The following is a 14613-nucleotide window of genomic DNA, read 5'->3' on the forward strand; positions in this document are numbered from 1 at the left end:
TCTTCCTATATGGCAAAAGATTTTAATTCCATTTCTAAATTTTTAAAATAAACATATACTGTTATAATCAACCTACCTTAAAAAATATAGTGTCAGTTTCATGTTCATGAATTTTAAAACTATATACTTTAACAATACCGCCTGGAAGAGGACTTGGGCTCCATTTTAGCCATACAAAGTCTGAAGTATAGTTGATTAAAGTCAAATTTTGTGGAGGTGCTAAAGGCACTGCAGGAAAACACACGATGAAACTAACATTCATAAAACTTTTAACATAACAATAGCACCACGAATTACTTTCTTGAAGACACTAGTTTAAAAAGATTAATAAAATGATCATATTTTAATTTCAGAAATAAATATCATAACTAATTATAATTTGTATTTGGACGCAGTAGTTCCAAAGTAGCTTTAAGCAGAACAGAAAATTCTGAAGCTTAAATTGAAAACAAAAAAAAAAAGATTCAAGAAAGTAAATATAATGGTAAGGCTGTTACAAACAAACAATCAGATATCCTTTCATTTTCCATGCTGTTCCTTAAAAAGAAAGCGCGGGCGCTGCAACAGTGAAATTGTTTGAAGAAATGTGGATTCCGGCTTACCTGACTCATCTGTGTAAAAGAAAAGAATACTGGAAGGACCAAGTCCTTTTATAGTTCTTGCAGCAGCAAAAAAGCTATATAATGTAAATGGTGAAAGCTCTTCCAGTATTATGTAATTATCAGAAGTAATGAAAGAATAATTTTCATTTGGTCCTTGTAAAGTTAAATCATAACTTATTATTGCACCATTTGGCTTTACTGGGGGATCCCATGATAAGAGAACTGAGGTAGAGGAAAGGTTTTTAAAAGTGTTGATTATTGGTGAAGTTTCTGGGACTATAAAAGAAAAAGAGAATATTAAATGAAACAAAAGTGAATCCGCATTTAAAAAAGAAGCTTCAATCACAATGGGATTTGATTTTCTTATTTTAAGAAACATTGTATTTATGGAAAGGCTAATTACTTGAGATCAAACAGAATCAATATAATTGAATACTGTTTCCTATCAGAAAGCAATGTAAATGAAAAGAACAACAACAATCTGCTTAATAGGCAATAAAAGTGTCTAGCCTACCATCTTCTTCAGTTTTGATGTATAGCTGGGCAGTATAGGTATCAGAGAATCCCTTTTCTGTTGATGGAGTAATTTTTAATATATAATCAGTGTATTTTTCCAGATGATCAAAATATATGCTTCTCTCATATGTAACTAGAGGTGGTCTCACATGGCGAGGAGTCTGCTGTAAGTTCAGTGAAACATAGTAGAAGACTAGACCGTTTGGTTGAGCCGGTGGGACCCAGCTTACATTTATTGCAGTTGACGAAATGGATTCATAAGTTAGGTTTCCAACAAGCCCTTCAGGTACTATGATAGGTAATGGGCAAAATACAAAAATCATCAGTCACCCTAAACAGAATCTAAATTCACAAACTGAGTTACTAATTGTTGAAATGGCATCTATTACATCATCAGCACCTAAATTATTTAAATACAGATGTGGCAAACATTCACCTATTATAGAATACCTTCTAAATAATTACTTTAAAAATCATTCAAAATAAACTCTGTCATCTTTAATATGTATGGAAATTGTTTCTATAATATTCTTGTAGTTTTTTCCCTACTACGTGGAGATTGTGTGTGTGCATGTGTGTGCATAATGTGTGTATGTGTTGGCATAATTTGTGTATGCATACTGTTTTAAGTATTTTGATAATTTATATTATCTCAACCATATTTTTAGTTTATTTCTTCTAAATATTACCCATGTTGCACATATGAGGAAACTAAAGCTCAGAGCCATTAAGTGACTTCTCCAAGGTCATGTGGGTAGCCAGAAGAATTAACACTAAAAGCTTTCCCAATATCTAGTCTCAAAATTTCTCCAGTCATCAGGCTACCAACTCACATTTGTATATTAAACAGTTACTCTAGTTACACAAGTCCTAATTCTCAGATATAAGTTGTATTATGATATTAAACTATATTAATATAAATTTGACATCCACCTTTGGAGTAGTACATAGCAAGTGCTTATTACTCATGGTGTGGAAATTATAACTGATAAAATAGTATAGGTTGGTAAAAACCCTGGGAAAGATCTGCATTTAAAAATGCCTGAAATGGTATTGATCATATATTACACTATATGATTCCCAAAATACATATTTCCACACATTTATCATATCTTTTTATGTTGACCAACTTGTCAACAATTTGAAAGATTGTTCCAACAACAAAGCAAGCATTCACTTCTCATGCTTAAAGAATCTATTTATGGCTTTCAGAAAATAAACATGGAGTTTTACTCCAGAAGTTTAGGTCACTACCATTTCTCAATATCAGGGACTAGTCTTTGAAAATAAACAAGCAAAGTGATGACAAAAAAAAACTACAAGAAAAATAGGCAATGATCCACTTATCATTGTATTCTGAAAGTTGAAACCTAAAACACATCAAGAGCTTCAATCATTACAGTTTTCTGAATACTCAATATAATAGGATTCTTCAGAAGATGCATGCGAAAAACTTCTGGAATTAAAAATATATATATTCTGGATATATTAGTCATAAACACAGTAAGAACAGAAGTGCTGCAGAGTCCTATGTAGATTCAAAGTCTGAAAAGAAAACAAGTTGCTAGAGAGTTTAAGTCCTTAAAGAAAATGGATAAGTAAATTAACTATTGGAAATTTCATCCATGTATGCAGTACTTTTTGTGCCCATAACTGGATGGCCATGACATCTTTTGAAGCAATAAAATGAATAGAATTTTCATGAATGGATGTTAACAGTTTTCTTGAACAGAAGAGGCTATTACTGTAATGGTGTTATAAGACTATTAATTGAATTTTCAAACTCCTATAATGAATGTGTCTAAATAAAAGATTTTATTACAAATTCAAACAAATAGAAAAAGTTCCTAAAATAATGTTTTAAATTAATCATATTAAAGATTAATAAGTGTTTTTTGTTTACATACTGTCTTGATCTGTGTATACTTCAACTATGTCACTGCTTTTATTCCCATTTCCAACTGAAGTACTTGCTGTTAACCAAAATGTATAGTAGCTGAATATTGCCAGTTTATCTATTATTGCGGATACAGTCATATTGTCAAAGTCATTGGTTACTTCCTGGAGTGTAAAATTCTGAAAAATAAACATATCGCTTTCATTGTTCAGAATGTATTTTTTTAGTATGCATGAACATTTCAAAATAATTTATCCATGAATTGATTGTCTCATTATTTCAATATGTTAATTGTTTAAGGAAAATCAACATAGAATATTTTTTATTACAATAATTAAACTGGAAATATGTTTGTACTAAAAGAGAAATAGATGGTAGTTTTTATTGCAAAACCAATACATAAAAAAGCAAAGAGTAAAAACTCTATGCTAACAATGAAGAAGGTCAAGTGGCCAAATGGAAATGCTACAACTGTGCTGATCAGTGTCACTTTTCCTTATAAAAACATGCAAGTATTTTTCAAACCATTAGCTAATTTTAAACAAGTTTGGGAGTATTATAAAATTTTAGTTTTGTTTCTTTCCATTTGTGATGAAGGAATTATGAATGTGTTTACCTCTTTATGAACTCGAATAGCTATTATTATTCACATTTAGTGGGTTCTTTTTTTTTTTTCCTACAACTGTGAGAAGCAAAGGGATGGCAGATTGATGTACTCTCTGATGTACAGAGTAAGAGAAAGTTTTAAATTTTCTTGCCTGACTCCTAATTACATTTTTTTCTCAAGGCTTTAAAAAAATTATTAAGGCATTTATACAATCATTTTCTTTTCTATCAAATTTTAAAAATAAAACACACAGTCAAATAAAACTAATTCTGAAATAAAAGGAGACTTAAACATATGAATAATTTTATAATTTCCATCTGCACAGAGTAATCTGAATCATTCCAATCCACATGAAGCCATTTAAGTCCTATAGACCTGCATTCAAATTCTGGCAGGGTATCCCTGGATAAATCATCTAATCTCAAAGCTTCTCTTCCCTCAACTGTAAAATGGAAATAATCATCTCCACTTCACAGACAACTTTTGAGGATTAGATGACATGAAGCACATAAACCCATTAATACCATGTCTAGCACACAACAAAAAAAAATGGTAATTAGTTTCATTTAAATGAATACAGGATAAGCAATTTGACTAAATTTATAGTAAGAATGGTTCTAAAATGTATCAACAAATTAACTTCAGCAAAATTTTACGGTTCTTTTGCCAGTATTCAGAGGAAAAACATAGTGCAATAAAAGATTTACTTCAATTTTGTGGTGATTTACATAAGAATACACAAGTTAAAGTAATATAGCAATCTCACACAAAATATAATCCATTAACTTTTGTACTTTCCAATACATCTGCTTTACACATGGAACAACTGGCTTATACAAAGCACCACTTAAAAATATTAACATAGCTTTTTGATGTAAATTTAATTTTTGTTATAGAATTTATTCTGATTACCTATGACCTTGATGACTAATACATAACCAATTATCTGAATCATCCAGAAGTCATTCCTGCTGAGTGGGTGACTTAATGTGCATAGACATCTAACAAATTTGTAACATTAGATCAATTATCCAGATGATTCTTTTATTCATCTGTTTATTTTTGCTCAAAAATTGTCTTTTGGCACAAATTATCTAATTAAGGCTTATTCTTTTGTTTATATAAATATAGCCAGAATGTATTTAGTAAAACCTTTTCAAATTTGACCAATCAACTAACATTCACTTAGCACTTTTTAAAATAGAAAACATTATGCCAGGCACACTAAGGAAACATAAATGGGTAAAAATTAAAAAGTAGAAAAGTTAATATGCTGTACAAAATACAATGTGCAACAACTGAAGGAAGAACGATACGGTTTGCCAAATAGTAACAAAGAGGTTAAATTATCCAAGATAAGAAGAAGGAAAGATGACTTCGCTACATACTCAGGTGCTCCAAAATTATGACTATGTACTAAAAGTGATGTTGGCCTATTATAATTTTTTAAATAATCTTTCAATTAAAATATTTATTGAGCATTAAACCTATGTAAGATATAGTTCCAGGGGACTTTAAGAGATGAAAAGAAAAATGTTACACAATTCTGTCTCTTCAAGATGCTTATCGTGGCATAAGGGAACTAAGAGAAGCAGCAGTTATCTGGAATAGGAGACAGAACATGATATACCATGCATGACGTATTCTACAAAGTTCTGTAGGAAGGAGAAAGATGATAAGGAACGAATAAAAGGCTATACACCTATTCTGGTAAATAATTCTCATTTTGAGGATTTCTTCTACTAATTTGAAATAGAAAATTAGGTAATGAAGATATTGATGATATTTTTAACATTAACTTTAGGAATAAGTTAAAGCATGGATAAACTTCAAGCAATATGAGACTATACTTCTGAAATGTTTTAACATCATTAGCCTGTGCCTTCTTGCAGCTGTCACACTTAAAAGCATTCTTAAGATTATTTAATAAAAGATAACATGTTCTAAGACAGATGAATTGCAAATTGGATCATATTACATACCCAGGTTTGAATAAGTAGGTTTAGAAGATCATGTTGGAACCAAAGTTTGATACTTATGCTTTATTATTTAGATGTGGACAAAGAGAACCAAAATATAAATCACATATAAGCCATAAGTAAATTGTACAGAGACAAAATCATTGCTAAAATTTAGAACTACTGGAACAATTGTACAAATGCTTTTTAAATGTATAAGAGGAAAAACCTCCAATTTGAATATCTTCTATTGGTATAACGACTATTGTTACAATTGTAAACAACATTTTGGTAAAAAATAAACTGACTCTCTAGGCCCTATTTCTCTTCCCTAAAGAGAACAAAACAAAAAGCAAAAACTGCATGACGTACAGAGTAGAAAACTAGACCGTCCTTTCTCCTTCTGCTCTTAAGGCATTTGTTGAGAAATCTTGAATTATAATTATATCTATAACTATGTCTACATGTCTTTTAATACATCTATAACCATATCTACATGTCTTTAATAAAGTAATTTTCTTGTTGCATCAAATTTGAAATAAACATATACAACCCTACTCTTCTAGGACAGAATGTAAACACTAAATCACCTTCTGGACTTCATCTTTCTCTCTTCTAGGTTAGTCCTGAGATAGCTTACAAAGTTCTGCTCTTGCCCTCTTCAATAGCCTACATTCACTATAGCTGCATTAAAGGCTTAATCCCAGAGGTTGTTACTCGGGAGAACTAACTAGTGACTAAATTTAGGCTGTCAGTAACAAATGGGTTTAAGCAACTCAAAAGTTGTAAGACTTATCTTTCTTGTTCTTTTATTTAAAAGGATATAAAGAATTAAGAATCACCTAGTGACAAATATGCAGTCAATAATTTCTACCACTAAAGGATATATTCTGTATATTCTGTACACTGCAGCACTTCTAAATTCCTGTTTTTCAAATTATATTCTAGCTCTCTGCATCTTTGATTCGATCATATCACTCCAATTATCCTTTTCATATGTTAGAGTTCTGTGAAGCATCTAATTTGGAAAAATAATATAACTCTGCTAAAAAATTGAAAATGTTTCTTCACAGTAAATGCATTTTAGCTATTTTCATAGCTATCATCATTCACATCCTAGAGAGTGCCCACCTACAAACTGTGCAAGCCTACAACTGTATCTATGGCAAGTTAAATAACAACATTCTGAGTGGTCTTCATTGCATCTGATATTAAAAAATAGCTACCATTATAGTATTGTTATAATAACTCCTCCAATTAACAATTAAATAAAAACACGCAAACACATCTCAACACTAAAATTATTTATATTGTGTACAAGCAAATGTAAAAAAAATTAGCCAATAAATAACTTTCAGGATAAATGACATCATCAACACTTTAGAGAACACTTCTTGGAGGAAGTATAATTGAGGGCCATCTTTATGAACAGAATTTTAAGTAGCTGGCAGATTCAGATTCACTGTTGTTAATACATACAAAGCTTATATAGAAATGTGTGTGTGTGTAAGGAGAGCTTAAATGTATCTGACATATCTATACCACAGTTTTTCTATGTCAATGGGAGTTTTATAAAATACATCTGTACATAATTATCACTGTAAGGTAAACAATTTGTTTACTGTGACAAGTCTGTATTATTAATAAAACTTAAGGATATTAATAAAGAACTAGGAGAAAATTTAATTCTTACCTGCATGAAAGTACCTGAAGTATTTCTGTAATAAACAGAGTAATATTGTATAATCCCATTAGGTTTTGAAGGAGGTGTCCAGAAAAGAATTATTGATGAAGAACTGAGGTTTACATAATAAACATCTTTGGGAGGATCACTTGGTGCTATAAAACAAATAATTGAACAAATTACTGTATTTGTGGCTACAAGTAATGTCTGAAATGTCCTGAATTTTACCTATAGTTTATAAATCAAAGTGATAAAAATTGTTTTTCATACAAGCTTGAATTAGAAATAACATCTATTTAGATGTCAGAAACGAAATCCATAAAATACATTGGGTCAGCCCTCTAATACTTTATTATAAGCATATTCAATTTGAAGACAGATGGATTTCTTACTCATAAAATACTATTCCTGTTCTAAAACCTGTCCACTGCTCTGGATACAATAACAATATTATAACAGGTTTCCAATATAAAATACATAATTTGAAATTCTAATATAGCTTTGAATTTTTATATTGAATAATAAGGGTCATAGACAAATGATTCATGCATTTTATGTTGTTTCATTTAATAAACACATAAAATTCCATATGTCAAGTAAGTTCTGTGCTAAGTGCATTTAAAAATATAAACTATGTAATCTTCAGAAGAACCCTGTAAAGTAGAATGATACTGTTTCCACATTACCAATGGGAAATTGAGACACACAGAGATTAATTTTCTCAACATCTCACAGCTAAAAAGTGATCAAAATGCAATTTTTCATCCAACTGATGATGAATATTAGACTTAATCATACATTTGTATATTTGTATTTTTGGGAGGGCAGGATATTCTTTTTTAATAAAACAAAAAAACATTATTTTAATATATTGGTATGCATCATTTGCTCACCTCCCTCTGGTGTTCGAAAGTTACTGATATTGCTTCTTGTTTTCCCATCACCAAATCTGGTGCTAGCTGTTACATAGGCACTGTATTCAACATTATAATCCAAATCTGATAACTCCAATGATGTTTCAGTTATATTAATAGTTTTTAATAATGATCCATTCCTGAGATAAAAAAGAATATTATCTGTATAATTGAATTCTAAAATTTAACATATACTTTTTGAGCATATTGACATAAAGTAAATAACACTAATATATCAAAATTTATTTATCTAGATTAATAGAATAAAGGTGTTTATTATCCTGAAACACTGAACAGAGTAAATTTCAGAATACTTTAGTGAATTAATTTATTTTGCTTTCAATTATATTCGGTAATTAGATCAAATGTTAATATGATGTTCATAATTAGAGTTTCCTTGGACCAATTTTAATGGATATCCAGGACCATTATGTACTAAAGTAATTACGATATTCCCTTTCCCACTGATATTTTAGTTGTCCAAATATTTGTTCATTTCAAATGCTTGCAAAATCTTATTTGAACTATTAATTTATAAAATAAGCCTATCTTTCAAATATTGTACAAAAGTAACATTTACTTCAGGCCAACACAAATAAATACATACCAAATATTTAAATAGTGGTATGTAAAATAACAAGGTTGTGGGCTCCCCTGTACTTATTTAATAGAAATGAGTTTGAAAACAATGTATGTATATCATCCAGGAAAGAAGAATATATAGCTCATATCTCACTCAATAAAAATCTTTAAAGTATTTAAAATCTCACTTCAGAAAAAAAACAAATCAAATAAATATTGACTCAGAACTCTCCAGCTAAGTACCAAAATCCCAAAAGGGGATAAAAAGAGTCTAAAGAACAAAATATAACACTATTTTATTACAGTCATGTTCAGTTTTCACAGTTTGAATTGGATATAGATTAATATTTAAACCCAAAAAATGAACATGTATATCATGGTGTTGAAAAATGTACATTGTTTTAAAATTTAGATTTTAGGAACAATAAAATTAAATAATTTAGATATGGGAATATGATCAGTAATACAGAAAAAGTGTATGTCTCCTGTAATCTCATATTTTTCTTCCTTAGACACACACGGCACTGAAGAAGTAAATGCATATTCCCCCTGAATAGAAAATCTCTTTCTTTACCATTGAAACATTTGAAGACTTGAATCATTAGGAAGAATAATAGATTTTAAGTGAATTAAAGATATCTACAGAGATACATTTCAGTCATGGTTTTACTACCACAGAAGCACCAATTTATTCCAAATATAAGTACTGTTATCTGAAAAATAGTTGGAAAGCTTACCACAGTGAGAAAAATATGGATTCAGAGTATGCAATTGGAGACAGGCAGGATTAGCCAGGCTATTCAGCAATTTGAAACAGTTTGATTTGACATCCTTTTTCAGAAGCAGTCAGGAGAGCTTTGTTTGACTTCATTGAGACCAGAGGAGATGGGCTTTTACAACTCTTAATATTGTGGCTATTAGTCGCCAAAAAAGATGACTTGTCATAGAAATCACCCATACTCTTATCATTGGTCACAGGTCATCAGGACACTACAGAAATGCTAATCCAATGTGGATCTCTAAAACAATGCAATTAGGCTGAGTGTGGTGGCTCATTCCTGTAATGCCAGCATTTTGGGAGGCTTGGGAGGCTGAGGAGGGTGGATTACTTGAGACCAGGAATTTGAGGCCAGCCTGGGCAACATGGCGAAACCCCATCTCCACTAAAAATATAAAAATTAGCCCTGCATGGTGGGCAGTGGGCACACCGGTGGACCCAGCTTTCAGGAGGCTGAGGCATGAGAATTGCTTGAGCCCAGGAGGCGGAGGCTGCAGTGAGCTGAGATCATCCCATAGCACTCCAGCCTGGGCAACAGAGCAAAACTGTGTCTCAAAAAAAAAAAAAACAAAAATAAAATTAAAAAGTTTTGCAATTAGCTAAAGTAATCAAACTGCATTAAATTGATTTTAAAAATTATTTTCAATAACATATTTCAATGTTATCTGCTACCCTGCATCACTACCTTCTTGCCCTGATTTTCACACCAAAATCTTGTACCTAAGTATCTACCAACTATAAAAAACTCAGATTATGTTCCATAGATAATACAGAATCAAGGCAATTACCTTGGAAACACATATCAAAAATAAATTTTATCTCGAATAGTTTAGTAAAAAGAAGCTAGTTGTTATAAATTATATTAATAAAAATGTAATAGTTCACTTCAGTTTGCATATATAGATAGAGTTTCTACATCTAGCCTGGTTTATTCTCAGAGACAAAATTGAGCTAACAAAAATTTTTTCAGATGTCTTGTCTGCTTAGGGTTTTTTTCTTTTTGGAATTTAGGATTGTGGCTGATATTTTAATGAATAAGTTAGAAAAATATGATAGCATGAATATTAATTAAAACAATTCCGAATATATGAAGTATGTAAGAGATGATGTGTTATAAAACTGACAACTAAAAGGAAAAGAAAGGAGACAGAAGTGAACTGTAACCAAGGCTCTAACTCCATTTTCCTTACTCTTAGTAGCTGTTACCGAATTGGAGATAACACATAAATCTCTGTGCTGAGGCGTGAGCTCTCTAATCTCAAAGGAGCAATCTTCAGAGCAATCCTAAAGCTCAAAGTGTTCATTCCCACCCATTTGTAGGAAATTCATCTTTGACACTGCTATAATAAGTTGATACTCTTGCTTTTAGTTGGCTTAGTTTTAAAATCTTTTTTATTCTTATTAGCTTAAAAATATTGTAATAGAATTATCATGTATTCCATTATAATATTTTATTTTCATTTATAAAAGCATATGTTCTATATCTTGATTTTTTCTTTTATGATGTTAACACCAATGATGTATAACATATTTTCATAGTTGCATAATTTGGATATATCATAGTTATCTAGTCATTCTATGAATTAACTTTCAGGTTGTTTCTCTATTTCTTTAGCTGTTGCTAACAACGATGCTGTAGTTATCCTTAAAGAAGTTTTTTTTCATAATAGTACTTTTATTTCTACCCATTAAATTGTGTGATTCTTGTTTAAATTGTTTTAATTAAAAAAAATTTTTTAGAGACAAGGTCTTGTTATGTTGCCCAGGCTAGACTTCAATCCTGGGCTCAAAGTATCCTGCCACCTCATCCTTCCTTCAGAGTAGCTGAGACTACAGGCATGCAACAACACTACACCGGGATACAAATTGTGTCTTTCTTGATTCAAATGGTTTGAATACTTTGTAAAATTTTAAAATTACTACTCCAAAATGATTACTGTATCAAATTTTAAGTTATGATAATTATAATTATTTAGAATCATACCAACAATGTGTAAGAGTACTCATTTTGACAAACTTACATAAATCTCTGGATATAATTAATATAGTTAGATTTTAACAGATTTTTAGCTAGATTTTAATTAGCCATTCCTGGCTGTAAGTGAGACAGAATGTCTTCTTGCATGTTTGTTGGTCATTTATGATCCATCAAAACAAACAAACAAAAAAACTTATTTATGGGTTTTAAATATTTTCTTTTAGTCTTTTAAATAAAAACATTATTAGTCTGAGTTCTTTAGACACCATTCTTTAGACCGTACAAGCAAAGATAACTTTCCCACTCTCTTTGAATTTAGAGATGATATGTACAAAATCAATATTTAACAAAATCCAACAAAATTTAATTAGCATCTACTTTGTCTCAGGCACTACTCCAGGCATCGTATGAGTAAGATACAGCCCCTATCCTCAAAATAGAGAGATAAAGCAGTAAATAATTCTAAAGCAATTCACTAATAACAATGTGACTTCCTTAAGAATAAGGACAATAACTTTTTCCCTTTGTAGCTAAAATTAAACAACAACGAAACCAATGAGCAAAGAAATTAGTTGTGACCAAAGTATAAAAAAAGGAGATAAGGCATGGCCCCAAAGATTCAGGAATCGTTCACTAGAAAGCTAGTTGTAAACTTTGAGAGTAGGATAGGGAGTTGAGAGAGGTGGGAGAAGAAGAGAAGAGGCATGAATATGTACGGTTCTCTAGGCAAGGTTTGAGACTCTTTGAAAAGTCTGAGTTTTAATTTTAATCTTCATCTTTTGATATTTTATTCCATGTGGTAATCTACCCTGATGATACATCATCCCTGTTCATTTTTGTGACTTTATTTTCAAAACTTTAATCAGTTATTATCTAAATATTCTAGATTATTCCTTTTACTCACTAAATGGAACTTCCAAAATGAAGAATGTGAACATTCACTTACTTCACTCTTTATTAGGTTTTTTTTTTCCTCATATGAACCAGTGATAGTCACTAATTTTCCCGTTATATGAGGAAACTATTCTTCTATGTTGTACTTTAGGATAATTACTCTACACAACTTGATAGCATCAGTAGTTGGTGATTGTGTATTAAATAAGCCCAAACTAGCAAGGCATAAACACTAGCACATTCCTAAAGCTGTTCTAGAATCTCAGAGATAGTCTGAGTCAAAGTAGTGTATTCATTTGTTGTTATTGTTCTTATTGTCATCATATGGTTGACTGGCTAAGTTAGTTTGGTTTGGTTTGGCTTTGTTTTGCTTGTTTGCCTTTGGTAGGAAAGACAAATTTGAAAGATTAAAGGAAAAAGCCACTCAAGAGAATGAGTTTGAAGCTGAGGAAGCATACACTAATAATCCATAGATAGCTTTAGAGCAGACCCAAGGAATTAAGATCCAGAGGCAGGAGGAGGGATTGCACTTGAACTGAAAAAGAGAGATTTCATCCTCTGAGAATGGATGTTAAGTGAGTTGATGGATTCTGGAAGCAAGAATTTGAATTAGTCAAATTTTTGAGATAGTCACCTCAGTTTTAAGTTTAGAATGGAAGCTGGGTTTGTCTGCTTTGAATGAGGTGAGTGAGGTTTAGCAAAGGGCTTGAAAATAGGGATGATTTGTGAAAATTTCCCAGGACAACAGGAAAGGAAACTGATCAAAAATATGTAAAATGACTTCCCAAGGGTGCTCAAAGATTAGTGAGATTAGAAAAACAAGACTTTTAAATGAACATTTTTTCTTCCTTTCATTACTTCAACAAATATTTATTGAGGGTCTAAAATATAAGTTATTACATTCTGTGATGGATGTATGAAGGTGAAAAAGATGTAACCTCTGGCTTCAAAGGGTTTATAGCCACATAGTTATCATCCCATTAGGGCTCCAAAATTTGAGTAAAATACTTCAGAAAATGGGCTATTGGAGGAACATGCAATTATTAACTACTCATTTCTCTCCTTTAAAGCTTATAAAATATTCAGATATTTTTATTACAAAGTATATAAGTTATATCTTACTAGAAGTTTATGATTTCATCTGTTTGAAATTTATTGTCATAAGTTTATTTTAAATATCCCATTATCCATCTATCTATCTATCTATGTACCTATCTGTCTCTTTTTGAGGGAAGTTACACTTACTTTTTCTTTTTTTGTCTTTTTGTTTTTTTCCTTTTTGTGGAGAATGGGGTCTCGCTATATTGCCCAGGCAGGTCTTGAACTCCTGGGCTAAGTTATCCTCCTGCCTCTGCCTCCCTGAGAGCTGGGATTACAGGCATGAGCCACAGTGCCTGGCCTATCTGTCTCTTTTTGAGACAGGGTTTCACTCTGTCACCCAGGCTGAGTGCAGTGGTGTGATCACAGCTCACTGCAGTCTCGATGGCCCCAACGCTGGGCCTGGGTGATCCTCCCATCTCAGCCTCCGGAATAGCTGTGACTACAGGCATATGTTACCACAGCTGGTTATTTTTTGTATTTTTTCTAGAGATGGGTCTCAGTATGGTGCCCAGGCTGGCCTCAAACTCCTGGGTTCAGGCCATCTGCCCACCTTGGCCTCCCAAAGTGCTGGAATTACAGATATTTCTTATTTTAGGTATCTGTAGTTATGGTGCCCACACTGGTCTCAAACTCCTGGGATCAAGCCATCTGTCTACCTCAAACTCCTGAAGTGCTGGGATTACAGGTTTCTCTTAATTTTTAAATATTTGTTGTTATGTTTCCTTGTCATTCCTAACATTACATTAAATGTGGTTTTTCTCCTTTTTCTGGATCAATCTCCCCATTTCTTTTCTAACTCTATATTTTAAATTACTTACTAGTTTTACTTTTCTGTTTTGTAAATTTTTAATTTAGTTTCTATACGTATGGAATTTATTAATTATACATAATCATTAATGATAATAAGAGAATAATTACTCATGCTTTCTTCCCTGTCTGCTTGAGTACTTATCAATTTTGTACAAAGAGAGGGCAAAGCATAATATTTAATACTTTAAAGCATCATGAATTAAATATTGGTACACAATTTTTATTTTGAAAGAGTCAATTTCTGTGAATAATAACAGTATAGCATAATAATGAATCAAATAACTTTGGCCTA

At 31.4% G+C, this 14613-nt stretch overlaps 1 protein-coding gene across 1 annotated transcript in view; it reads right to left on the reverse strand.

Moving 5' to 3' along the window:
* The window catches only part of PTPRQ (protein tyrosine phosphatase receptor type Q), a 214004-nt gene that overhangs the window by 136874 nt on the left and 62517 nt on the right, over positions 1-14613 (reverse strand). The window contains exons 18-23 of the mRNA XM_064376936.1: positions 8158-8318; positions 7274-7419; positions 3026-3194; positions 1117-1407; positions 603-878; positions 77-228 (exon numbers count right to left, since the gene is read on the reverse strand). Coding sequence (XP_064233006.1) covers positions 77-228; positions 603-878; positions 1117-1407; positions 3026-3194; positions 7274-7419; positions 8158-8318 — 1195 coding nt within the window. The remainder of the gene's footprint in view (positions 1-76; positions 229-602; positions 879-1116; positions 1408-3025; positions 3195-7273; positions 7420-8157; positions 8319-14613) is intronic.

This window comes from Aotus nancymaae, unplaced genomic scaffold, assembly GCF_030222135.1.
Source record: "Aotus nancymaae isolate 86718 unplaced genomic scaffold, 86718_ANA_hifiasm-v0.15.2.pri h1tg000016l, whole genome shotgun sequence".
In the NCBI taxonomy this organism is placed as follows: domain Eukaryota; kingdom Metazoa; phylum Chordata; class Mammalia; order Primates; family Aotidae; genus Aotus; species Aotus nancymaae.